Raw genomic sequence first — 27686 nt, 5'->3', positions numbered from 1 at the left:
GTTTCATTTGATAATACTAACCCTAATATCTATGTAATTGTAAGCATGAAGGCCGACTAAGACGTCTGGAAGGAAGTCCTCTGCACAGCGAACGTACTGCATCATATTAAAAGGGTAGAAGAGAACTCGATGACTGCAGTGACAAGGCTTGGTCTTTAGAGAATAATAATCAATTTAATGAAGCTAGGCAAAGCTCCTATAGAATGGCTAGCCCATCATTTTCAAGTTTCAAGACTCTCTCTTAGTTATCCTAAAATCGGTCTTCTATTTTCGCACCGCCAGCAGTTGCTTATGAAAGTTACCTTTTGAACATTGACATTATCTTTGTGAATCACAGTAAACACATGTTTCAAAATAATTTTATTTGTCAACCCATCTCTATTTAGGGGGGGATCAACCTTTCAACCATGAGTTTATATAGAAGGATCCTTTATAACAGATATGATTCGTTTAGCATTTAGTTACAAAAGTCTTTGGAAGTGCACTGCACAACATAGGTACATACGATGCTTGCTATACATAAACTTAAGTAACAGGAATTGCTTCTCATTTGCTTTTTAACAAAATACTGTCATTCATCACATATGCTGTATTATTACTGCTTGTAGCAAGCTCTTATAAACCTCTTTATGTGTATATTTATATTAATAAAACAAAAGCTCTTGCTACAGTGGTAATCTTCAACTTCTTACACCTGCAATTACATGGTAAGTATAAAATTTGCATAATAAGAAAATTTACATTGTAACCGTGATACACAGGGCAGCAGTTTTCTAACAGGGATCTCTTCTGTTTATATAGGGAACAATTCCCAGCACTGTCACAGTTTTAACAAGCAGGAAATGTTGGCCTACGTAGTTAAAAAAGGGGGAAAAATGCACTGCCGGACACTTCAAACAACACAATTCACAACTGACCTGGTAGAAAAGCATATCCTCTGTCAACACCAGCTATTAAACTTTGTAACATGATCCAACAATCGGAAGGCAAAGTAAGGTCAACGCACCTTATTGCCAAGGCTTTCCCAGATCTTTTGAATGTAATTCTTATAGGCCAACTGAATTATTCCATGTCATCACTGCCTGGAGATCAATTGTTCTCGGATTTGATTTGTCTTTTCTGTAAGGCTTTCACTAAGTCTTGTTGCAAAGCGGCTTTCTGTTGCTGATCAGTAAGAGGTTGCACTGATCTTAAGCCGTTCACAATATCTTTGGTTTTACCAAAATATATTTCGTTCAGAGTGTTCCTTATCTTATTCTCCATATCTTCCACCATTCTACCAATATTTGCTATGTGCGGAGAGGCGTCACTCACCGTAGCATCCTGTTCTACCTGCAATTTACAAACAGAAACGTAAACACTGACTTAAGAAGTAAACAGTAAACAATAAGATTACCAAATGATTTTATAAATTTTAATTACAAATTAAAGTTATACTAAAACACCCACACGATGACGATAAATCGATTTCAATGATCCATTTTTATTATCTACATGTATGTATTTCTAAGAATTCACATTCCTTGTAGAACTACATATATTAATGTTTTCTCTGTTGTAGATACAATTATAATATTCCTTGAACCACTATGAAAATCCCTTGTTGAAAACCACCTTTTCCTTTTTTACCGTTTTTTTTTCTTCCCAAAAACACTATATTGTTTTATTCCTTTTTAGTACTTTCGGATTCGTATTCTAAATAGATATCTTAGTTAAATTCTTATAAATGACCAGTTTGACATCCGCATCTGATTTGACCTGATGGCGGGTACAAATGCCATACCGAATCTCATCTTAAAATTTGAAAATTACTACTTATCTTTATTTTATTTATTTATTTATTTTTTTATTTTTATTTTTATTATTTTTTTTTTGCTAGTTTGCCGACTAGATTTATCTTTATCTGTAATTACGTAACTCCGTTATAAATCACTAATATATATATATTGTCACTAACTAAAATGTTAGTGTGCTCCTGCCAGCTATTTGGGTGCTTCAATGAGTACAACTTTAATTTTTAATTATTAATATGTAACCTATTACGTCATTAAGTAACTTCCATATTTTAGTTAAGAGGAGGAAATAATCATAACAGATTCTACCTTTATTATTGTTGTTTTTGCGGATGCGGTGGCTCAGTGGTAGAGCGCTTCCCTCTGGTACATGGGGTCCCTGGTTCTATCCCAGTCCGCGTCAAGTGAACTTTGTGGAGAATAAACACCGTGTGCATGGGCTCTCCCATTTTCTCCCACTTTATCATCCATCTCATTATTACAGTCTCACCTTGCCTCAGTGCATACTCCTGGGACGTTGAACTAAACAAATTATTATTTACCACTTATTGCGGGTAGCTTTCATCATTCGGTGTACACGACAAAGCACAGTTGTCTAGTTTTAGAAGTGCCTGTTCCACGATTAATTTTCGTTTAAAAGCAAAGGAATAGTTTATTTTCTTTGCGGATAAACTTTTATATCTATTGTTTGGAATTAAAATCAATCAAGGAATGGAGAGAATTCACCGCAGTCATTCAGTTCAAATTGGCGAAAAGTTCTGCTCGTTTCTACTATACATGGCTCCATCAGTTTAACTTTCGAATAATAGAATAGGCTACTCTTTAATTAAGTAATCTTTCATGTAAAATGTCTACCCAAAATTACGAAATTTTTACAGGAAACAACTTAAGAGGAAGATTTCATCAGGACATTTGCCTAAGTTATACTATAAGAGAACATAATACAGTTTTGGTTCAATATTTTTTTGAATAAGACACTAAAATTTTCTCTCTCCGCAGCAATACAATCACTTTATTAATACCTCTATAAGAAACCACATATTTATTAAATATCCTTTACTGAAAGGATAATTAAGTTGAAATTTGAATTTTAATGAGAACATGAGTCATATTTTAACGAAAAAACAGAAGGATGATATCAATATTGACCTCTAGAATGGCGTAGACTTTAAAAGTATTACTAAGCAGTGATCATTGCCTTTAAGATATTACCACAGGGGAATTCGATCATTCATCGAACATAACGCAGAACACGAGGTCAGATTTTGCGGTAATAAATCCATACGAGAACGGCAAAACATGATATATCATTTTTTGGACATTTTGTGACCTTCCTATTTGGTAGTTGGTCACACTGAGATCAATATAGTGAACAATGATGATAATTATATATATATATATATATATATATATATATATATACTGTTTACCCTCGGACATTAGGTCCCTCGACACTTCTGTAGAAGGGTCCATTACAAAAAATGAGTATGTGTATGTCTGGACAACAAATGTTCGTTTTCTTCTCTGGGAGCGAGAGAAAGAAGGTTTAAAGTTTAAACATAGTTACGAGCCTACGTAAATTGGCTCCAGGTCAGCAGTACATTCTGGTCAGGTGATGATGTCACGCAGTGAACAGAGCGCGCGCATTTTAAATGCAGCCTAGCATTGGGTTTTAGGGGCTCCGATATTCGGTTGATTGCGCAAACAACTCGCGGGAGTACTTAAGTTGTCTTTCTCTATAGTAGACATACGTTTGTACTTGTGCAGTTTACTGTATTTTTCAAGTTCTTTCTCTTATTTGTTTCGTGTTTATGCTTGCGTGAGCATGTTTGTATGTATGTATACGTGTGTAGTTTTGTGTATATTTTATTATGATGGAGCCAATACCATCAACCGGTGAAGGCAAAATATTGTGCTTATCCCCCCCCTTTTTTTTTTGTTCTGTTTCAATTTTGCACCGTAAATCCCCAGTCATGCCCTACGGACAATAATTACCGATTATCTTGCTTTCAGTGCTGTAGGCCCACTTTGATTTCATTCTCAAATTATTATTTATGAAATCTTATTAGGTATAGATTTCCTGTGCCGGGTTGGTAACACTGCAACAATGTCTTTACCGCCGACGAAAATAATCAACGCTTTTTTTAAACACTTCTTTCCTTTCATTAAGATATACTCTCCTTGGCACTCTGCCAACTAGAGGTCTCAGCATAATGGGCGAACAGTATACACGACCATATATTTGGTCTAGGAATTAATTCGTGCGGTTGGTACGCACACATTGAAGCTGTAGTACAAACACAAAATACATAAATACCTTAAGAAAAATATTGTCCATCGCTAGCCACCACTTTCGCCCATCTGTCAGGCAATGTACGGATTCCGTGGCGAAAGAAGTCCTCATCCTTGGAAGCGATCCAGTCAGAGACCCATGTTTCGATATCTTCTGAAGAAGTAAACCGCTGTCCAATCAAATCGTTGTTCATGCAATCGAACAAGTAGTAGTCCGAAGGAGCAACGTCTGATGAATACGGCGGGTGGGGTAAAGCTTCCCATCCGACATTTTCTAAATAGGTTTTGACCGGTTTTGCGACATGTGGGCGAGCGTTATCATGTTGAACAATAAGTTTATCATGTCTGTTCTCCCATTCTGGTCGTGTTCTGGCCAGAGCTTGCTTCAAACGCATTAATTGTCGTCGATAACGTTCTCCATTCATAGTTTCACCCGGTTGCAGCAGCTCATAGTACACCACACCTTTCATATCCCACCATATGCACAGCATAACCTTTGCACAGTGAATATCTCGTTTTGGTTGTGATGGACCTGGTTCACCTGGTTTCACCCAGGCCTTTTTTCGTTTAGGGTTCTCGTAATGGATCCACTTCTCATCACCCGTAATAATTCGATGCAGAAACCCCTTTCTGCTCTGTCGTTGAAGCAGCAATTCGCAAATGGTTTTTCGTCTTTCAACGTCTCTGTCTTTCAATTCATGTGGAACCCAATGTGACATCTTTTGAATCATTCCCATGGCTTTCAAGCGTTTGGAGACTGTTGTTTGATCAACGTCTAATGCTGCTGCAAGTTGTTCCTGCGTTTGACACGAATCCTGCTCGAGCAATGCTGTCAATTCTTCGTCTTGAAATTTTTTTGGCTGTCCAGCTCGCTCTTGGTCTGCCAAGCCGAAATCACCACTTCTAAACCGTGCAAACCACTTCTGACACGTTCGCTCAGCTAGAGCATGGTCACCATACACTTCCACCAAAATACGATGACTTTCAGTCGCACTTTTCTGCATGTTAAAGTAATGCAGCAGGACACCCCGCAAAAACACTTTATCAGGCACAAATTGCGCCATGTTCACTTAACTACAAACTGGTGTTGTTGACGCTTTAATCCACTGCCCTATACTACGAACGATACGCGATGACAGGGGTTTGCAACACATGTGTGGATACACGGAACTGTGGGACGCTCCGTTCGTTGCGCCATCTCTTGTCCACCCGCACGAATTAATTCCTAGACCAAATATTTCAATCAACTTAGGAGATGGAACTGAACGAGGAAGTATCTATTCAATGGACAGTGATATCAAATTGATTATATAATGATATATAATACTTTTTGAAGAAGTTTACAGAACGGGGAGACTTCCTGTGAGATTTTCTAACATCACAATCTTGTCTAAATACAGGGTGAGGCGAAAAGTCCAGCAGTAAACTTGTATTTTTGAAACGGTTTGAGGAAAGGTGACGAAATTTTGAATATGGGTAATTAAGGTGAGGGCGCACCAGATTTGGCATCATGGTGATCATCTTGAAATCCGCCATTTTGAATTCAGGTACAATATTTTAAATGGGAAGGGGGCATGCGACACATGATTTTAGGATAGAATTTCAGAAATAAGTAAACATTGCATGTGGGATCCTACAAGATATGCTCTGTGTAACATACTGGAGATATGTAAGTTGAAAGGATATGGACATTTAATATTGTATAGGGCAATAAATTTAATGCAAACAGAAATGAAGCAACGGAAAAACCACCATAACAACACAGAACTTAGGATAGGAAGACTTTACGGGAGCGAAATGAAGTTGTAACTAGATGAAAAGGATGTATTACGAATGTATTAGAAAAATAAAATAAATTAATTAATAGGAAATAACCGATAACAACAAGGATTTGCGATACTGAAAAACAAGGTTTGAAAAAGTTTTTAAGAAAATCAACAAGCATAATATGCATACTTATGAATGTAGAGGGAGAAAGAAAACAGTACATTCTGCATATGTATTTAAATATACAAAAGAGTGTTACAGTAAGATTTCACACATACTTAACAGACAAGAAATCGGATACAAAAGATATAAGAATATAGAATTATTAATTTTACATCACGCAAAAAAGATAATAGGATATTGAAAAATGAAACTAAGTCACATGAACATGCCTTACAGGTTAAAGATCTTTGATTAATTAAAATGAATTGTTGTGGAACTGGTAGAATGAAATGTGGGAGGTAACAGAACCTCGTGAATATCCACTGAAACGGTGAAGTTTACTACCAACTCACATGAGTTGGAATCAAACTAGACCTTGCTGTACCTCCATGGAGAACACTTATAAAGAAGGGAAACGAGTACTAGAAATGCAATTAAGCTTGCATAGAGAAATAGATTAAAGATTTAAAACAAAAACAAAGAAATATATGCAGTACTTTTGATTGAGATGTTAGTTAAACGTTCGCTCAAAGCCTTTTCTTCTCACTTGAGTTTTTAACCGCATGAACTGAATAATTTTGATGGAAGTACTACGAATTTTGGGACTGTATAGATATATCAGAGAACTTCCGATTCAATGATTAAGAATTGGAAAAGAAGAAATACAAGAGGATAGTGCAATTAGGATTCGATACGAATATTTCATCTCACCGACATTCAATATAGGCTTCATTTACAATAGTGAAGAACGGTCTGAGCACGAAAGAAAATAGTATGAAGGAGGGTTTATCAGGGGAAGAAAGTAAACCAGGTGACTAGTTTTTGGTATCTAGGTAGCATTATTATTGAAGATGTAAAATGTGAATGGAAAATAGAAAGCATGAGGTAAGATCATGAAAAGAAGAAACGCACATTATACAGCACGTTGAATGATGAGCTAGAAGAAATATTCATCAAACATTGAGCAGCATTGTTTATTTATTGAAGTTTAGTATTCCTTTTCAGAAATGAGGCTATGTGAGGAATGTGCCTACAGCTTAAGATGGCCTCAAACTATATTAATGCTTCAATCGAACCCAAGACCACCTGCACCAAAAGCAAGCGCGCTAACCACTAGGCCAGCGGGGAGGGGAAACATAGCGTATTATGCTGTACGCAGCAGAAACATGGATATTATGGAAAGGAAACGAAAAACAAGTAATATTAATTATTTTGTAATTTAACTTCTTTTAGCATCGAAACAACGTGAGATGCGGATCTGCACCGAATGAAAACCCGCTAAGAAAAGTACTATTTGAAGTACGTGTGTTGAAGACACTAGACTTGTAGTTGTACGGAACGAAAAACCAATGAAGGTAGAAAGCAAAAGTTCCGGTCGCCATTGGCGACTAGAAATTTAGAGCTGGCGATCAGTGTTCAGTAGGAATGGCTTCTGCCTGAACTCTCAGGGCTGCGAAGTTTCAGTTTCGCACGAAAATAATTGTCACTGGGTGAGAGAAAATACGGAATGTGAAGTCTTCATAATGGACATGGAAAGTTAAGTCTTCACAACGTTGTAATTTGCTTTTGCTTTCTCACTCTCAATCGAAAACTTCATTACGAGATTTCCAAATTTCCTTTAAATTGTCACATTTTGTGCAGTTTTACCTGTGAATTCTGCTTCAGTTGTCTCAGCAGAGTTAAGACTTCCTACAGGAATTCACTGAAGACTGACATTGGCTGATTTGCTGAAAATTTCCATCAATGTCCCTTCACTTAAGGACTTTGATCCGAAAACTGCAATCGACAACTGGTACTACAGTGCAGGGAGAGAGCGTTACACAAACGTGGTCTTAAGGTAAGATATTGTTTTAACACGTACGTGAATTGTCCAATTCAAAATTGATTATCCTTAATACAATTGTCTGGTTTTGAAATTTTATGCTTGATGTAATCTTTAATTGTCAAATTAAAGGCCGGGGGGAGGGGGGGGGGATCGCATAATTTGTACGTGAGACATACTGGCGACCATCATTTTTGGAATGGGAAGTGCGTCTGACTTCGAAATTTAGCGTCCTGAATGAGGGCATCGAGAATCATAAGAGAAGAACAAATCATGATCAGAGATAATTAAGAAGAGCCATCGCTGGTGAAGACATTGTATTCTGAGGAACGTAGTAGACGATATTTACAAGGAAATATGAAAAATAATATACTTTATAAACAGCATTCAAGCGAACAGTTACTATGTCAAGGCACGGAAAGTTGTAAATTTGCTTTAAGTGACCTACTCCTGACGGTAGACAATTTAATGAACTGTATAAAGATTAAAATTAGACCCTGCTAACTCTTAATTCAAACAGTCTCCCAATATCCTCATAATTTTAACACAAATTTAGTTAGATCCATAAACAACATATCTCTTGTCTCCCCCCCCCCCCAATTTTAACACGCCAAAGACGCCTATGTTTACGTTATACGTTTTTATTTCCTGTGAGAAAATTAAATTTCTACCGTGAAAACATTATTATGCAGTACATTATAACAGCATACTCTCAGATATTCACAACCAACAGCTTTTATGTATTTGCAAAAGAAAATTTTAATACCAAGAATGTAACTCTCCTTGAGCTTTTTTACACTAGTAAAGTTGTTTTATAATTTAAATGCATGGGCGTCTCTGGCGGGGGGGACGCGTCCCCCCAATATTTTGAAGTGACACAATCTAAAATTCCACTGAGATACTAGCAGTTAGATCATTTCCTTTGATGCCCCCCCCCCCCCCAAGTTTTACATGCCAGAGACGCCAATGTTTAAATGTGATCTATCTACTATATATGACATAATCACAAGTTGTGTCAGTTTCTATAACAAATTAGGCAATTAGTTTGTGTAATATACGTCCATGACAAAGTAATGCAAAACTGAGGTCGACAGCCTATGTCTATTCAATGCAGTGGAATTATTAAACTAGCATATACTTATAAAATATGCATTCTACATCCTCCTTTTAACATCTGAAGATGATCCTTTTTATCTGTTGGTTCGCTTTTCTCTTTTTCCGTAAGTGTTTTTACTTTGTTACTTATATAACTATAAAGATCGTATGTTGGGAGTTCAACTCTCTCCTCAGTACCAGGATTTGAAACGTAGAATCCAAACGACATGAAGTTCCACCGGAAAAAAAAAACATAACGAACAGTCAATTACTAGTGGATCTAACTGCACTTTCATTTTGTGCTGAGTCACTTTCATCGTAATTGATTAATTAATGAAGTTGTTTAAATATAAGCATAGAAACTAATTTTTCAAGTCAATTACTCCACATTTTGTAGAGAGCTTATAATTTACCTGTCGCGTGAGACTGCCTCCCAAATTCATTGTGCCTGAACCAGCTTTGTTGGTCTGCAGCCACAACATGGCTGTGGAAGTAAGCTTATAATGCGCACTTCGACCGCTAGACTTCTCCTGGACCTCCACCACATGAATAGAATCCCAGCATCCTTTTATCTTCTTGGAACCATCACCAGCTTTTTTGATTAGAATAACTCCTGCAAGGATGAAAATTACATATTAAGCCTAAATAAATAACTGCTCTTTACAATTAAAAACATCAATGAGGTAAGTTTTCAAGAACAATAGCTGTTCAATTATTTTCCATTTGTTTATATACTCTTATTAAGAATATGGGAGACAAGAGCAAGAAAGAATTGTTCCGACTCTGCAATGAAATATATGAAACAGGAAAGTGGCCAAAAGATTTTCTGAAGACGATCATGTTATCGATGGCTAAGAAATCGAACCCAGAGAGATGTGAGGATTACAAAACTATTAGTCTCATATCTGATGCAGCAAAAATTTTGCTTCAAATACTGAACAGAAGGTTGTACAGAACATATAAAAAAGTGAGGAAGAACAGTTCAGATTCAGGAGAGGTAAGGGTACAAGAGACGCAATTGGATTATTACGGGTAATCAGTGAAAGATTCATGAAAAAACGGGAACAAGTGTGTCTTGTATTTATTGATCTAGAAAAAGCTTTTGACCATGTGAATTCGGAATAATTGTTGGGAGCTCTAAAGAAGACTCGGTTGGAATGGAAAAATTGAAGGTCATAAGAAACTTATAAATAAACTACCAAGTGTTAGAATAAGGGAAGAAATCAGAAGAGTGCAAACGGAAGGGGAGTTCGACAAGGATGCTGTCGTCTCTCGCCAACATTATTTAATATCTATTTAGATGAGTTAGTGAAGACATAATGAAAACTGCATTTCAATTGGAGGAGTACAATGATTAGGGGTTTACGGTTTGCAGATCATATAGTGCTTGCTGCGGAATCAGAAAAGAAAAATCATAAGATGTTAAAAAACTTGAGGAAGATGTGTGAAGAATAAGAGATAAAAAAAAAATATTAGAAAGACAAAAGCCATGGTGATTGGAATGAACTGATCAGTGTCAAATATAGAAGTAGGTGGGAAGAGAATAGAACAGGTGACTAGTTTTCGATATCTGGGTAGTATTATTACTGATGACATGAAGTTCAAACGTGAAATAAAAGCACGGACAGGAATAGCGAAAAACGCTTTTAGGGGGAAGAATCGTCTATTTTGTAGGAACTTGAACAAAGAGTTGAAAAAAATACCCGTAAAATGCTTTGTGATGTCAGTGGCAGAACTGTGTGTTATTTCTTCCTCCCAAAGCTTCTTTTCTCCACTATACCACTACACACTCAAGATTTTTCTATTTAGCGCTTAAAATCACTCTCTGTTAAACAATATCATTAGTATGGGATTTCCAGGTATTTCATCTTCGTGTCACAATTAGAATAGGATTTCGAAACATGGGCGAATGTGTAAAAACACTAAAATACACAAAAATGTAAAGCACCTAACTTTTTAAAAGAAAGAAAAAACAGGACTTATTATTAATACAAATATTCTAATTACAAAATCATGAAGTTCCATAAACACCCTACACTTAAGTGTTCCAAAGGTTGACAAAAATGACTTATCATGTACCATAAATGGGCAATATCAATCTTCATCTCTTTTACTTTTAATTTATATTACTTTCATGACATGTACACAAACCGATTTTAATTCAACAAAACTGGTACTCCTATGTTGCAGTTGTGTTTGATTTCCCTAGACACATTTTCATCTTGCCGCCACTTTTTACTATTATTTTTCCCATATATTTTTACTTCTACTTTTTCTTCATTATTCAACTTTTCTCTTAATTTATTATTCCTTCGCCCTCCTGCAACTTTACCCTCACCTGTTACATTAGTTTTAACTTTCGTCAATAAACTCTCTACCTTCTGTGTGGCTACACTGTTACGTGACCCTGCATTCCAGGATGACTACTTTTCTGCTCTTTCATGTTTGTCTCCTTCCTGAGTCTTCTCTCTACATCTGATAGCATCTTTTCCTCTGTGTGTGTGTGTGTGTGTGTGTGTGTGTGATTATCTCTCTCTCTCTCTCCTAACTCGATGGGGAAATGCCATACACGAACAACTTTTCCCTCTAAAATTTATTTCCCGTGATCGTTTCAACGATAGATCAGACGGTATACTTTCCTATTTAAAATTTTCGAGCTACCTCTCAAAATTCCATCATAGAAAGCCCTGTCTAGTAATCAGAATTAGATGCGCCCATAAAATTAAGATTCCGAAAGCTGTGAAAAAAGCGAAAGTACTTGAAATCACAGGATGAAGTTTTCCACACAAAGACTATGGCTGGAAGGGTTTTCAGAAATGAGGAAATAGCTGGAGTTGAAAGCATTTCATGCCAAATTTTCGTTACGAAAATTAAATATTTTGAAAAATTTCAAATTTCAAAGACAATTTCTCGAAAGAGGGAGAAAAAATTTGAAATTTTCGCCCTAGATATTCCTACTAATTCTGAACAGAAAGTGTGAGTTTCGTTTTGTGGTTTGCACTGATGAATCATTTACAGGCTCTCAAAATTCTTATATACGGGGTGAATTGAAAAAAAGCTTTAGACTACAAAATATTCCCAAGTATCAAAGAAAAATGTTCGAAATAAAAGTTACGACAAGGAAGTTTTGATGTGATATGTCTCTTATAGTGCAGTTACTGTACACTTTTTGTAGTTTAGATCTACAGGGTGATTATAAATGATTCATTGAGTTTTAAAGTGAACTAAACTATGTTGGAAACTATTAATACAACACACTTGTGTTAATAATAAAACGACAGAATACATTTAAAACTTTAATTTCTCATATTGTAATCTAACCTCGTAGCAATAGATGCTGGCACAAGCCTAGTTTCCAAAATGGCGGTCTACATAACAGAAAGCATTCTGTGTTTTGAAATATGAGTAGTGCCTTTCCGTTGTTACGGTGCAGCGTTCATTCCATAGATAGTCTTTTTTCTTCGGAGCATGTGAAAGAGAAAATATATGTCTCAAACAAGTTTGGATGAGCTCTAGGATGACATTACAGCTGCATTTACGAACACTCGTAATGGTATGATAGAGCGCGTGAGGGGTTATTGAACAGATGTGCATCGTGTAACGAATTCAGGCCACATCAAACATTTGTAGCAGTATTATGAAACTTGGACAGTTTCTATAATTTTCATTTATCATTCGTTATTGTGATGTGTTAGTGTGAATACAGCACTTTCAAACCCGATTTACAGTCACCCTATTGATTACCCTTGACAATCAACTAGGTAACTATAAATGAAAAAGGAACTGGAAGATTAACAAGCACTTTCCAACAGTTCAGTAATTGAGATTCACCGAACTTCATTTACATCTGAAAATGCACACACTGTCTAACTTTTTATGCTGGCCAACTACTTCTTCGATACATATCAATAACTCTTGCCAATCTATTTGCCTCAGAACACACACTCTTTACAACAGTACATTTGACCACTCGTGCGGGGTAAGTATTCTTAAAATCCTTCCCCGAGACTTTTCCATGTCCATCAAAAGGAGATGGGAAGACACATTACCATCCTATTCGCGAGCCGAACCCTGGTGTTAACCATATATAATATGCTGCGTCATTGTACTTGCTTGGTTTCCCATACAACTACTTTCGCCATTTTTTTCCTTCTGTATATTTTTAATCCTCGATTATCTCCCACTATTTTAATTTCTAACCGACCCACCAGTGCACTGGTTTCATCTCCTGATATTAAATTCCATCATCAGTCTTGCTATACTATCATGTCAGTTCGCATTTTAAAATGGTACCGCCCTCCCAGGTACTTCACACCTGTTGCTCTATTTTATTTATTTATTTATTTATCACTTTCCTACCTGATAAGGAGTTTAGCGAAAGGCTTTATAGTTTGTTTTTTTTTTTTTAATGTAATTATGTTTTATTAATTTTCTGATAATTCAATTTCCATTATTGCTTTGAGATTCCTAGAAGAGAAGAAGATATCTTTACAATAACAACCTACCTGCAAATCCGTGGTCCAAATCCCACAAGTAAACTGAAGAAACTCCACCTTCAAAATACATTTCTCTGTACTGATCAAAGGCGTGATTAGCATCTATTTCAAGTTTTCTTAATCTTTCTGAGGGCATTGATCCATCCTCCAAGGGCGGATCATACGTATTACTCCATGGAGACCTGGAACAAGATTCAGTTTCCATTACTAAATGAGATTTGATAATGATATTAAATTACCGGTACTTCAAAACAGTAAACTTTCAACTGCAAAATTCTCCAAACTCCACCAAGAGCAGACCAAGAGAAAAACTAAAATGATTTTCTTAGAACTGGGATAAGACGCTGGATTCTTGGGTTAAAATTGATTGATTGTGGATTTAAATGTAATGTCAGCGCTGTCTATTTGTCGTTACGAAAAGACCAATGGTCAAAACACGCCGTTCATGAGTTTCACACATAAAAACAAATAACAAATGCACAACTTTTAAAAACAGAGAAAATATGAATAAAACTTCGATCGCATATAGAATAAAACAAAATAAATAATCAAAACATAAAAATAAAAACAAAGGTCCTGAAATAATAATAATAATACTGTAAAAATAATAAACAAAGCAAGTAAAGGCTAAAATATCTTACAGAACGTTATCGATTTCAATCTCAAGAATAAAAGCGAGAATACGGCAAATAAAAACAGGTTTATCCTCCAAACTAGGATTAACATTGTTACTCAGTCCTAGATGTTCTCTGAAGTTTGAATATCCCGGAGATAATACAAGAAACAAACTTCATGTATGTATAACTAAGATGAAACACCTGTTACTAAATGGAAAACTGTAGAGAAATCCAATTATAAAGTACCGTACGATAATCAGATTATACATGGAGTTAAAGAATTTAAATATCTTGAATTAGCATAGATGAACAAAAGGCATTTTAATTCACGTATTAAAATGGTAACTAGCAAAACCAAAAGCGATGGCAATAATATTGCAGGAATGGTGAATGCAGCCCAACGTACCGTAATTTTAAGATTAACGGGAGCGTAAAGAACAGTGTCAACACTTATATTCTTTGTAATAACATGAACCATCGCATCTTATACAGATATAAAGGAGACACTCCAATATTTATAAAATATTGGATGAAAAAGGCAACCAAGCAACGGAAATAATTGGTGACGTAAGTACGAACAATGTCAAGGATGCTTTAACAAAATGACGTTTGAACTAATCCCGAACATTAAGGAAAGACTACTTCAATTCATATGGAGGTTTAATGCACTACATATATATATAAGAGGTTGTATACAGTAACAAGAAGAGGAAGATCTACACTGAGATGCCTTAATGATGTGATAGAGGACTTGAAGATGATCACTAAAGTGAGAGGATGGAGAGAGAGTGAACCAAGAACCAACAATAGAAAAGAATGGAAGCAAATCGTTGAGGAGGCCAGGGTCTACACCAGAATGCAGCGCCGGAGCATAAGTTTCTAAGTAAATCTATGTAGAGGATAAGAACTTATTTAAATTATTAAACGCAGGATCTAGAATTAATAAACTTGCAATAAATCAATAAATTAGACAAGAATACAACAAATACTGAGCGTGCAATACACATCTTCTGTAAGTTCGAAGGATTTTTGTTGTGAAACCCTGAATCAAGAACTTCCATGGAACTTTCATATTACCACACTTCATAACTACGAGTATATGTAGGTGAATCAAACATGAACGAGCCTTGATTGGCTAAGCGTCAGAACGGGTAGCTGGGTGTGATTGGGCAGATGCAGTCGGTAGGTGGGTTTGCTGAATCACGAACCAGAAGAGCCGGTTTGTCGCATGCTTCGTTTAGTAGCCCTTACGATGAGTAAGTGCGTGCCAGTGCCTGTTGCGCAACGCATAATTATCAAGTTCCTCACCCAGGAAAACGTCAAAAGGTCCGAAATTTACCGCAGACTGCAGGCTTAGTTCGGGAATGATACCCTTTCGTAGGCAAGAGTGAAGCTGTGGTGCAATGAATGTGTTGCAAATGAAGTTCGCCCCCCACCCTCATCCTCGCACCAGTGTGACTAATGACAACATGGCACGTGTTCGTGAGCTTATCGAATGGGATCGACGCCTCACTGTGCGTCAAATTGCGGCAGAACAGTGTGTGTGCTATGGAAGTGTCCAATCAATCACCACAAAGCAATCGGGCTTCCGCAAAATCACAGCTCGGTGGGTTTCCAAGTTGCTGAACGATGATCAAAAAGCTGAACGAGCTCGCATTGCTCGAGTGCTTCACATTCGTTTTGACGTGGAAGGGGAAGCGCTTTTGCATCGCATCGTTACTTGTGATGAGATATGGGTGCATCATAACACTCCAGCGTCCAAGCGTACCAGCATGGAGTGGCGGACGGAAAGGCGAAAACAACCCCGTGCAAGTCAAGGTTCCGTTGTATAGGGGAAGGTGCTGGCCACGGTGTTTTAGGACTGGAGGGGGTTCCTACCGGTGGATTTCTAACACGAATGTCCGTTCATCAATGCAACCTATTACTGCGGCCTCCTGGTTCAAGTTAAGCTGCAGTATCAACGCAGAAGACGAGGTTGTTCCATCTGTCAGGTGTTGGTGTTCCACGACAACGCCAGACCCCACACAGTAGGTGTTACGCAGCAGAAACTGGTAGTAATGCACTGGGAAACGCTTTCGCATCCACCGTACAGCCCAAACTTCTCAATTTTCACCTGTTTGACCCCTCAAAGAAGCACTTGCGAACGATTTGCGACCAACGATGGAAACCTTCGTGCGCAACTGGTTGGCTACCCGCCCAGCTTCATTCTACGAGAACGGCATCAAAAACCTGCCGAAATGTTGGGAAAGGCTATGTTGTAAAGACGGAGACTATGTGTAAAAATAGTTTGTGGCAATGCCTCTGTTTCCTACAATATATATATTGTTGCAACACAAGGCTCGTTTATATTTGATCCCCCCTCCCATCCTACTAACATTGATGATAAAACCTTATATAATTCTTGTTCTCAATACGTTTCTGGTTAAAAATTTCCTATTAATGTCTAAGAACACAACTGATGAAATCTGAAGAATTATTTATGTAATAACTTTTAAGAATTTTCACAAAAACGTCCATGATATTTCGCAACTATTCTGAATATACTAGCATGAATGAAAAATATTTTATGATAAAACTTAACTATTTTATGATAAAACTCTGCAATATGGAATGTAAATTTTAATTTCAAAACTAAAGAATTACAGGTCAAAAATTGATGAACGGATCATACAATATTCTACACTTTATTCAAAATTTATTTATACTTAATTTTAAAAAGCTAAAGGGAAGTTAAAAAAAAATCTACAAGAGAAAGTAAGTACCTGTATGAATCACCATCTCGATTATAGTCGCAAAGCAAGTAATCCTTTCCTTGCTCCTTATCACGTGCTATCTTTAGAGGCTGGTCAACTGAAGACAATAAATCTTCACAGAGACTGGGAACAAGGTCAATTAAATCACTTAAATTCTTCTCAATCTGCTGCGGAGGCAAACGCCTCATTAAATCTAGGGCACAGTCCAGCTGTTGTTCCGTCTGAAAGAGAAACAAAAACAAGATTATCAACCAACTTCAGTATACCTAATAATCAAACAGGTGTAAGAAATTTATTATTATTATTGTTATTATTATTATATATGTATGTATGTATATCGTCGGCGGCAATTCAAAACCTGCTATGTGCATTTTGCAGGAGAAGCGAAAAACAGTATACTGTTTTTCGCTTCTCCTGCAAAATGCACATAGCAGGTTTTGAATTGCCGCCGACGATATATTGGTTGTCGCTTCCATTTCTCACATACAAACAGCAAGAATTAAATCAAAATTGCGAGGCCTTAGCAAAAATGGAACAAAATTAATTTATATTATGTAGCTTCAACTACTTTTAACGAAGTATTATCTCAGATATATTCCACAGTAACACATTTTATTTTCGAGACTTGTAGCTTGAAAATGTTTGCAAATCGGAACTTCTGCTTTTGTTTTATTTATAAATACATTACCATATTAAACCTCCCCCCCCCTTTTTTTTTAAATTAAGAAAACACCCGTTTCCGTAAGTTAAACTGTACTAAAGTCTCATCAACGTTTATTGACAATCACAAAAGTTAATATATCATAAGTGTTTCAAGAGAGGAAGTTTTCAAAAAGCTATCTTCTTTAAACATAACAGTAAAAATATTAACTTCTTAATTTAGCCACGGGCTGCACTCGTGTATCACCTCACACGACAATATTTTAAACGCATCACTCCAGCAAAGGCAAATATATTTCCATGTTAACTAGTTCGAATTTGGGGACATGATGATTTAATCAAGTTGAAGTACATGATTGTAGTGAAGTGATGTGATAATGATTGTACTCCCTTTCATACGTTGATGAAGAGGGCATGCGTCTTATGTTATAGTGGCTAGCTTCCACGAAATGTTCAATGTTGAAACTGAAGTAGTTATCTCCAGAAATCCTAAGCAAGAACAATAATTGATCAGAAAAAGAGTGAATGCCCTTCCCAAACCACGAAATTTTAAGGATTCAAAACTAAGTCATTAGGTCACAACTATTCCGAGCAGAGCCTATTCACTGCCCCTCCGTGCGTATGTCTTAACGTTACTCCAAACTTTTCCAAACTAATAAAACTCCAACTGACCAACGCAGTATATATATTTTAAGAGTATATATACTGCTTTGGTCAGTTGGAGTTTTAATTAGCAACCTTGAATTTTCAAAAGATGCAATGAATAATTTACAAACTTTTCTATTTCCCAAGAAATATACAGAAATATATGGATATAATTTTACGGATTTTTGGATATACAATTTTATGTGAAATTTCTAGTTTTATATCCCACGATTATACTCTTTAAGCTAAAGAAGACAGACGATTTATGAAATTGAATTGTTATAAAATAATTGGAGGAACGACAATATGAGAGGAAACGAGAGAACCCAGCCCAGTGGGCTGTATCGGAGAAAATTAGATTTTATTAAATTTTGTACGTACATTTAAAGCCATATTCATACTTGAAATACTACTTAAGTATTCATGTTCTATTGTACACATGAAACAATGAAACTTTCTTTCGCACAAAGGAAATCCGTGAAGTTCCATCCATGTTTCGTGAGAGACACTTTGTAGCACTGACACTCGCTTATATTTCGAGTTTTAGAAAGAAGGAAGTAGACAATTTTGTAGAGCAACACAGAGATGGGTAATTCTATATAATACAGAATAGGACCCTTATTACACTCAAGAATCAGTTCTCTGGGCCACATGTCCATACTAAAATTTCCTTTAATTTCCATCAAAACATGCCAGGCAAATATTGGGATAGTTCCCCAAAATCTACGAAAAAAATGGCTTTATCAAATGAACTCCTTTTGTTAATCTCATTTCCAGTTGTCAATTTGTTTTCTTACATTACGATTAAACGACCTTTGTAATATACTATAATCTTAAAACATAGTACTCCACCACATACGCAATAAGAATTAAGAGTTTCCTGATTTCCTTTCTAATGCAACTTCTTTTTCGTTTTTATGTGTAATTATACACGTATAGTAATTAGAAAGAAGAGGTAGATCATTAGTAGCCAAACGAATGGAGAAGCACCTACATTTTAAAAACAATGGAGATGTGTACGAATGTTGCAACAACAGAGGAATAAAACTTACTAGCCACGTAATGAAGTTCTGGGAGAGTGTAATAGAAGCAAGATTGACAGAAGAGACCGAAATCACAGAGAACCAATTTGGTTTCATGCCACGGCGATCGACAATGGATACAATATTTGCACTTAGGATGCTAATGGAAAAGTACGAAAATACCAGGACCTTCATATGGTTTTCATCGACCTAGAGAAAGTTCCAGGGATCTTATTTGGCGGGCACTGAAGAAGTATGTTCCGAACACATACTCCAAGATATGTATAATGGATTGGGACTTCAAAAGAAATTTAGTGTTAGTCCATACCTTTTTGCAATTGTGATGGATGAACTTACAACGGATATTCAGGAGTTAGCACCTTGGAATATGCTATTTGATGACATCGTGCTGGTAAGTGAGAGACCAAGGCAGTTTTGCAAGACAAATTAGATGCCTGGAACGGAGAATTGGAGAGCAAAGGGCTTAAAATTAGAAGAAGACAGAATATTTATGTTGTCCTTTCAAGAAAAACGTAATCGAGAATACAACTGGACGAAAAAGAGTGCTAATGACGAAGAAATTCAAGTACCTGGGATCAATTCTGCAGGAAAATGCAGGAATAAAAGGTGTAAACAACAGAATTAGTAGTGGTTGGACGAAATAGAGAAAAGCGGGGGAAGTATTGTGTGACGGTAAGGTACCAATACGCATTAAAGGAAAGTTTACAAAACAGTAGGAAAAATTTACAAAACAGTAGTGACAGGAATATAAGTTGCATATTGCGGAGTTGAAGATGCTGCGGCGAATGTGTTGAGTGACGCAGGAGAAACTTAAGAATAAAGTGATCCAAAGAACAGTAAAGTTGAGACTAGTAGTAGAAAAACTGAAACTAGACTGAGATGGTGTGGGCATGTTAGAAAAAGACCTTTGAAATACGCTGCTCACCGAGTAGATGCTATAGAAGTGAGTGGGAACGATCCCGAGGCCAGACAAAGAAGAAATAGGGACATTGTGTTACGAACGATAAGGTGCAGTGTGGTGTCACAGCCGATATGACACAAAATAGAAACAGGTGGAGGACGGCGATCCGAAAATCTGACCCCAGCTAACTAGGAAAAATCTTAGAAGTGAAACATCTGAAATATTTTTGACTCAAATTATGGTATTACCACAAAAAACAGCTTTGATTTGTGTATTTGTAATTATCATGGCATTCCCTTGTCGCACAAAGGGAATCCGTGTTTCGTGGGGCACACTTTCCACTTGGCATTGACACTCGCTTATATTTCGATTTCAAGAAAGGAGGAAGCAAAAAATCTTGTAGAGTAACAAAGAGGTTGGTAAATTTATATAATATAGAATAAAAATAAAATCATGTGCATATATATTAAGAAATTAGCATTACAGCATTTACCCCCCTTCCTCTCCTTCCATCCAGAACATTTTATATGTTTACGTCCTGAGTCCAGCAGAGAAAGTGAGTGTTCAGTAACTATTATTTATGTAGGTTTGTTACATTTTTATTAACGAATAGTAAATGATGGTGTAATTTGAGCGTAATGCGTGGTATACTATAAGGATCAGTGTTGTTACTGGGTTCGATTCTCTGACAGTAACTCATTTGTTTTGTAACAGGATTGAAAAATGTTTTTCCTCGTAACTATTCCAGATATTGTAACGATACTTGGATTAGGCAATTTTTTATCGGCTATAGCGTTTTGCATAATAGATTATACTCAGGTACCTGTAGCCGGGACCGCTCCAGGTTCGCAAAATTTCAAAAAATTATTTCAAAGGAAATTTCCCTACTTATCCCAAATTTTCCTTTCTTTGCACATCATGAACAAACAAGCATAGTAAACCCTCTTTCATTCTGAAGAGGATGACGTATTAACGATACGGACAAATAGTACCGTGTTTGGAAACTTTTATTATATATCCTACGTTTCCTTTATTTATATATGAAATTTGATATTGTCAAACAGGATTGAGAAAGGTTTTTCCTTGTAACTATTGTAGATACCTACCCATTACCAGAGGCACACTCATCACGCATCGGCCATAGCGTTTTTAAAGGTAGATTGTATTAGGGTACCTACAGTCGAGGCAGCTCCAGAGGGCATCAAATTTCAAAAAAGGGACTTTGGAGGGAATTTTCCCTACTTTACCCCAAATTTCCCTTCTCTTGTGCATCATGCACACATGCGTATTTCAAAGGTTGTTTTATTCTGAAGAGAATGAGTCTTTGAAATAGCGTTTTCCTTTTTAAAAAAAATGTAAGAATATTAAACATTTAGCTGCATTAAAAATAAAAAGTGTGACTTTTTAAAAGAACTGAAAAGTTGGAAATCGTATTTTTAAAATCTCATTTTTAGCTGCCAATTTGATTTACAATATATTTTACGATTAACGATCCTTTGTAACATGTGGCAATCGTACTGTGAATGCCAAATTCCACCAGATACACACTAAGAATTTGGGAGTTTCCCGATCTCCATTTTAACATAAATTCCTTTGTTAAGTGAAGCGTTTGTAGTCTTTGATTCAAAATATGGTATTATAAAAAATTGCGCATTTCTAATTATTATAAGAGATTTTGTTTCCTTTTTCATTTAACTGTTTTTTTTTTTTTTTTTTTTATTTTTTGGATGTAAGTAATTATTCAAATGCGGTCTTAGAAATCCTTTCTAAAGTGAAACATTTTCGATTTGTAATTAACTAACACATGGAAGAAAAACATTTTATTATTAGCATGTACTAAAAAGGAAATAGTCAGTTTGCTTTGCGTCTCAGATTACAGTTGAAAATCCTTGCAGCGAATTTGATAAGCGCGAACTAAATTCGTTATCCACGATTCCCAAGTATATTTTTATCAATGGTGTTCTGTTCTGGCAGGAGATCTCCTTTGGATAAATACATAATTAAAGCCAACTCTGAACCTTGGCCTGTACTGAGAAAACACTACTCAAGAAAATAGTTACGATCACATTAAGGTTATCATTTCTATCCACGGTTTGAAGTATATTTTTGGAGGTGGGATTTGTTGTGGGTTTTACCGATTATTATTATTTTAAAGGGGATAGTCTGAGGAAAATTCCAACAACCCTGTCTACCACAAAATCAGTCTCATTGTGATCAAATCTGAGCGCTCTACTACTAAGCCACTGTGTCCCTCGATATCACTTTACGTCAGAGCCTTGCAAATGTTATATTATTGTTAATACGTATGTATGTATGTGTATATTCACTTTACTTCGCGTTTAAGTGTCAGACGCTACATTACAAAATTGGTCGTAGGAGGCACTGGATACACACGCCAATGATCACTTAAGCCTCATGTACCTAGTCATACCATTGACACAAGTACTGAGGCAGGGTACATCCGGTTTTCAAGATTGCGGTCAACTCGCCTGTTCAAGAGGGTGGAGTGGATCATTATGAGTAGAGCTGTCATAGAGAAAGTGTACCTATGGAGTGGGGCGATTACGAAAATCGTGTAGTAGTAATAGCTTTTCATAAAGTGGGTCAGTCAGCCCCCGTGATATTCACAACACTTAAAAAGTTGAATATTAGCAAATTTTTCGTATATCGGACCATTAAGCGATTCACGGCGACTGAAACAGTTGACGATCGCCCAAGGCAAGGCCGCCCACGCAGTGTAAGAACCAAAAAGTTAGTGTAAGCAGTGGCGACTTGTATTCGGAGAAATCCTGTACGAAAGCAGTCAGTCAGGGTGTCTACTAAAATTCCAAAATGAAATTTCGTGACCTATTCTTTCCCAAACCATAAAATTTAGTAACATTCTCAAGAGTGAATTTGGGTGCAAACTGGGCCGAATTTTCATGCATGCGATAGAAGTGTGCTTTGCTTGCGATTTGGTAGAGTCTAAAGCCGACCATGAACATTATTGATGGTGAATTTTGACGTTTCATAGAACAAAATTTTCCAGTCTATACTTATATTTGTACAGATAAAAAAAAAAAAAAATCGTGACCCAAAAGCTAAATTTCTTGACTTTCATGACCGTTTTCGCGACTTTTTCATGACTTTCGTGACCGATAGACACCCTGTCAGTGCTTTCTCGTGAGCTGAACGTTTCCAAAATGTCATGTCTCGTTTGTTAAGAAATGACTTGGGGTTGAAGGCTTACCGGCAAAATACAGGTCACTTCCTCACCGCACATCCGAAAGAGTACAGGGTGATAAAAGCAAAACGCCTATTGCAGCGTTACGCAGAAATGGGCACAGGAGAATTCTTTTCACAAATGAAAAGACATTCAACAGTGAGGAAGCTTTCAATTACAAAATAACCGAATTTATACTTCAACTTTCCAGGAAACTCGGGAGAAAACCCTGAAGATCAGAGGGTCATCATCCGGCCTCAGTCATGGTTTGGTGGGGAATGGTGAATGATGGCATCACCACGCTGCATTAAAATAAAAATAAAAATAAATTTAAAAAAATAATAAAAAAATGAAATCGCAGCTAGAGTATACGAAAATACTGCTTTGAGCTTTGTTGTGAAGCCTTTGAGTGACATTTTGTTCAGGAACTAACATTGGACCTTCCACCAGGATTCCGCACAAGCCCAAAAGACACACTCTACCCAGAAGGGGCTTAGGAGGAATGTCCTGGACTTCACTGCTCCAGATGATTGGCCTACTAGCAGCCCTGACCTCAACCCATTGGACTACAAGTTGTGGTCAGTGCTTGAGGGCATGGTTTGTAAGAAGAGGCATGCCAATATTGACAGTTTGAAACGTTCTCTGGTAAAGGCAGTGGCGGATTTCCCTATAGAGTCAGTGCGTAATGCTATAGATGAGTGGCCACAGAGACTTAAGGACTGTGTGAAGGTTAAAGACGCCCATTTTGAAAAGTAATTGGTGCTATGTGTTCGTTAGATTTGAAAATAAGTTATACAATAAGGATATTAAAGTATCTTTAACATTTCCATAACAATTCACTTTCAATTTTGTGTCAGTACTTATGGTACGATTAGGTATAAGATAAATCGGTCATACAGCCTACATTCATGTTGTGTCATAGCTGCCATATCACGCAATTAATGTGATAAACCACTAGTCGGAGCAGTCACCTGGCATAGATCCAAACGAACGCGGGCACCACGTGTGTGCAGTATTGTCGAAGTGCAAATTTATCGTTTCTTTGCAGAAACAATCTCTTTAATACGTTAAAAAGGTATATGCTAATACCAATTCTATTTTTACTTAGATTATGGTCACATAGTTATAGAATGCAATTGTCTCCGTATAACGACTACTCACAATTCTACAGAAATAGTAATCTAACATCATGAAAACTTATTCGCAAGTTCCCACGTTGGGCCAAGTTTACATTAGCATCGCCAGCACCCTTACGCAGACACGTCATATCACCCCAGCTCCTATCGACATACCCTCGTGCAGGCCCTACAGCTTTGTTCTCCTATGAGTCGAATCAGATGGGAAGCTGGTGGAACTACACTAACTGATGATGGTATTGTACACGAATCCCAATTTTACAGGTTCAACAATGAAACTACAATCACAGAATACTTTTCACTAATGGACATTTTCATTGATTTTTTTATTGCACTTAAAAAAAAAAAAAAACTTTAGAGCTAGCTGATTACGGAGAACACTTCCTTTCGCTCATGCGACGATTCTAAGTAGTAGAATTTGCGATTGTATTCCGGTCTGCTACTCGTGCGCTTAAAACAACGACCACCATGGCCTCTCTGAAGGGGAGAAGAATATAAATAAACTTATGTTTATATACTTAGAACACTATTTCGTGTGAGGTTTTGAAAAGAAAAAGCTGAAGTTTTAAAGTAACACATAATGAATTTCTGTCAATATTCCTCTTGTTCAGGCTCGAAAAATCCTGGACGCCAGGTAGTCAAGGCGATTGGAAATAGGAGACTGGCTCATAAATAAGTTAAATCAAAAATAAAATTATGAAGGTCCATGTATGAAATTTTATTATTATGGTGCCTAGGTTTGAGAACCGGCGTCTTGGTCACAAGAAAAATTCTCGAGACCTTATCTTGTTTATGATGGTCTTTCGGCAGCCTAACCATCTGTCTGCATCTATTCGATACAGCTTCCTTCAGCTTCAAACCACCGCGATGACCCCAAAAGCATTTCTTTTATAGAAATATAAGAAAGTAAAGCGCTATATAATACGATTCTTGTAGCATTAAGATAAGAATAGTTGTAGCAATGGTGTGGGGTGACCGATTGTTAATATGCAGAGTATATAGTAGAAAAAATGAAAAGATGTATTAGGATATGAATATTTTAAAAGGGATTAAGAGCTTTTGGTGCAGAAAGTACTTATTTGTAGCTGTAGTATAATAGCAGGGAGATTCACGACAGATCTTCAAAATAAAGGAAAGCTATATGATGGCCTACATATTCTCAATCTGCGCATGAACTGATATAGTGCTTAAGCTCTGTTTTTGGGGTAATACAATAGTAAAGTAATCCTCCTTAAGTGCATAAGTATCTAAAATATTTGTAGTGATAGAACATTATAAATGACCATTAATGTATTTCAAGCTAGGAAAGTAGGTCTTATTAATACGTTACGTTTATATACAATAAGTGTATTACTTATTTTGCCGTTTTTCCTTTCACTATTCTACTAAATTTATTTTTAGTTTGCAGTGAGAAACTGCAATATGAAAGGATCCCCTGAAGCTTCCAATGCCCCTCACAAAGGGCTACGGACCTGTGACGTCACACCAAAACCCTTGTCTGTATTGCAGTGACGTAAGCAGCTCATTTTTCCATTGCTTGAAGCGTTATATCTCCGTAACGAAGAAATATTTTTCTACGATTTTTGATATGTGGTATATTGAAGACTAGTTCTACACGATGGTGTCTTTAAATTACAATCTTTGGACAAAAATGAAATGTCCATTGAGAAGTCTGAAAACCATCGGTATGCATAAAAACAATGTGGCTCTGTGTCTGTTGGTGTTTACGTCCAGTGACTTGTCTGACCTCTCTTGAACTTACTGCGTGATGTGGCTGCTATGACCGAACGCGAACATGGCCTGCACGACAGATTTCTCCTGATAGATGTGCTATAGTGACTGTTGGCGTCTATGACCAATGGCGTGTATGTTCTGTGGCTCCTATGACCAATTTTGTGATATGACGTGTACATCATGTGGCGCCTGAGACCTGTTCCCGTTACTTTAGCCTTATTACCTAAAATTTTGTGCACTTACAAAATTACTTTCCTTTCTAAAACCTTTTCTATAACTTAAAATTATAAAATTTAAAACTGCTCTCATTAATGTGGACTCGCTAACAAGATTCATACAATTTAAATGCACAGAAAATACATTAGAGTAAAACCAATCTCGCCTATAACCTCTGTTTAAAAAAATCATTTCTGTAATATTTTCGTCATATTCGACAGCATTAGTCGGGAAGTAAGAATAACGTTTAAATGATGGGGGAAGTGTAGCTGGAAATTAGTAGTTTCAACTTAGCACATTAAAAAATTTCAAATTTCAAACCCTCTTTACATTTTAATTCTTGTCCGCAAACAATGCTATCAAGAACAACCAAAATATTGAAGTAGTAACTTCACAAACAGAAAATATACGTATATTTTGGAATTCTCTTTGTGTTTAATAAATACATTAAAGTTTAAACTATATCTAATTTAACAGGAAAAATAAAACTATATATACAGAAATAAAATGAAACAGGCGCTTACGTTTTCAATGGCCAGAGATCTTATTCAACCAAAGAGGAAAAAACAGAGAAAGATGAAGCAAGCAGAAATACAGTACAATGCGTTTCCAGTCAACCACAATTACCTAAGTGACAGTAGAGGTGAAGATAAACAGTGTGCGAAAGTAAAAAAATGTTAATAGTACTATATAAAAAAAATATAAAACGAAAAACATACACAGGGCGGTCACAGAAACAAAAAAAAAAATGAAGTATAGAAAGGTAAAACATTTAATTTTTATGGAACAAATGGCTGCAATAATCAAGAACGCCTGTCACCTGTGAGAGGCAAGCATAGCGGCTATACCGAAATTGTAACGAAATCCAGCTCCACAATAATTTTAATTTTCATTGACTGTTTAGTTGGAGCTTAGCTTCGCTTTCAGTATCAACAACATATGAGACGTGGACCTGCAGTTTAAGCGGTAAGAATGCACTTTGAGCAGAACAAGTGATTTTGTCACAGGATGTGGAATTGTTCATATAAGGTAAGGTAGAGATAAGTAGGATAGGGTCGAGTTAGCTTCTTATGGTTAGGGAAGTGTGGACTCATTTTTTTTTTTTTTTTTTTTTAAAGCGTAATTCCTTGTATTAGTATTTATTGTAAACCAGTTCTTATGAACGTTCTGCTCAAAGTGCAGTTTTGCCGTTTAAGCTGAACCAGTGTAATGGTTCAAATTTCAATGCTCTTCCACTGGGAATTGAACAAGGGATCTCGTACACCAAAGCCCGGCTAGCCAATAGACCAGAGGTGAGGAAATTCACGTTTACTTTAAAGTTAAAAAAAAAAAAAAAAAAAAAAAAAAGTAAA

At 36.5% G+C, this 27686-nt stretch overlaps 1 protein-coding gene across 2 annotated transcripts in view; it reads right to left on the bottom strand.

The window, feature by feature from the left end:
- Nucleotides 1-345: 345 nt before the first annotated feature.
- Nucleotides 346-27686, bottom strand: part of cpb (F-actin-capping protein subunit beta) — a 31987-nt gene continuing 4646 nt past the window's right edge. For both annotated transcript variants that reach the window (XM_081736914.1, XM_081736915.1), the window contains exons 2-5: nucleotides 16807-17018; nucleotides 13437-13609; nucleotides 9345-9544; nucleotides 346-1332 (exon numbers count right to left, since the gene is read on the bottom strand). In XM_081736914.1, the coding sequence (XP_081593040.1) occupies nucleotides 1090-1332; nucleotides 9345-9544; nucleotides 13437-13609; nucleotides 16807-17018 (828 nt within the window). In that variant the 3' untranslated portion in view covers nucleotides 346-1089. The remainder of the gene's footprint in view (nucleotides 1333-9344; nucleotides 9545-13436; nucleotides 13610-16806; nucleotides 17019-27686) is intronic.

The sequence above is a fragment of the Thermobia domestica genome, chromosome 13 (assembly GCF_964235325.1).
Source record: "Thermobia domestica chromosome 13, izTheDome1.hap1.1, whole genome shotgun sequence".
In the NCBI taxonomy this organism is placed as follows: Eukaryota; Metazoa; Arthropoda; class Insecta; order Zygentoma; family Lepismatidae; genus Thermobia; species Thermobia domestica.
Note: the sequence above shows the minus strand (reverse complement) of the source record. Positions and strands in the feature narration are given on the sequence as shown.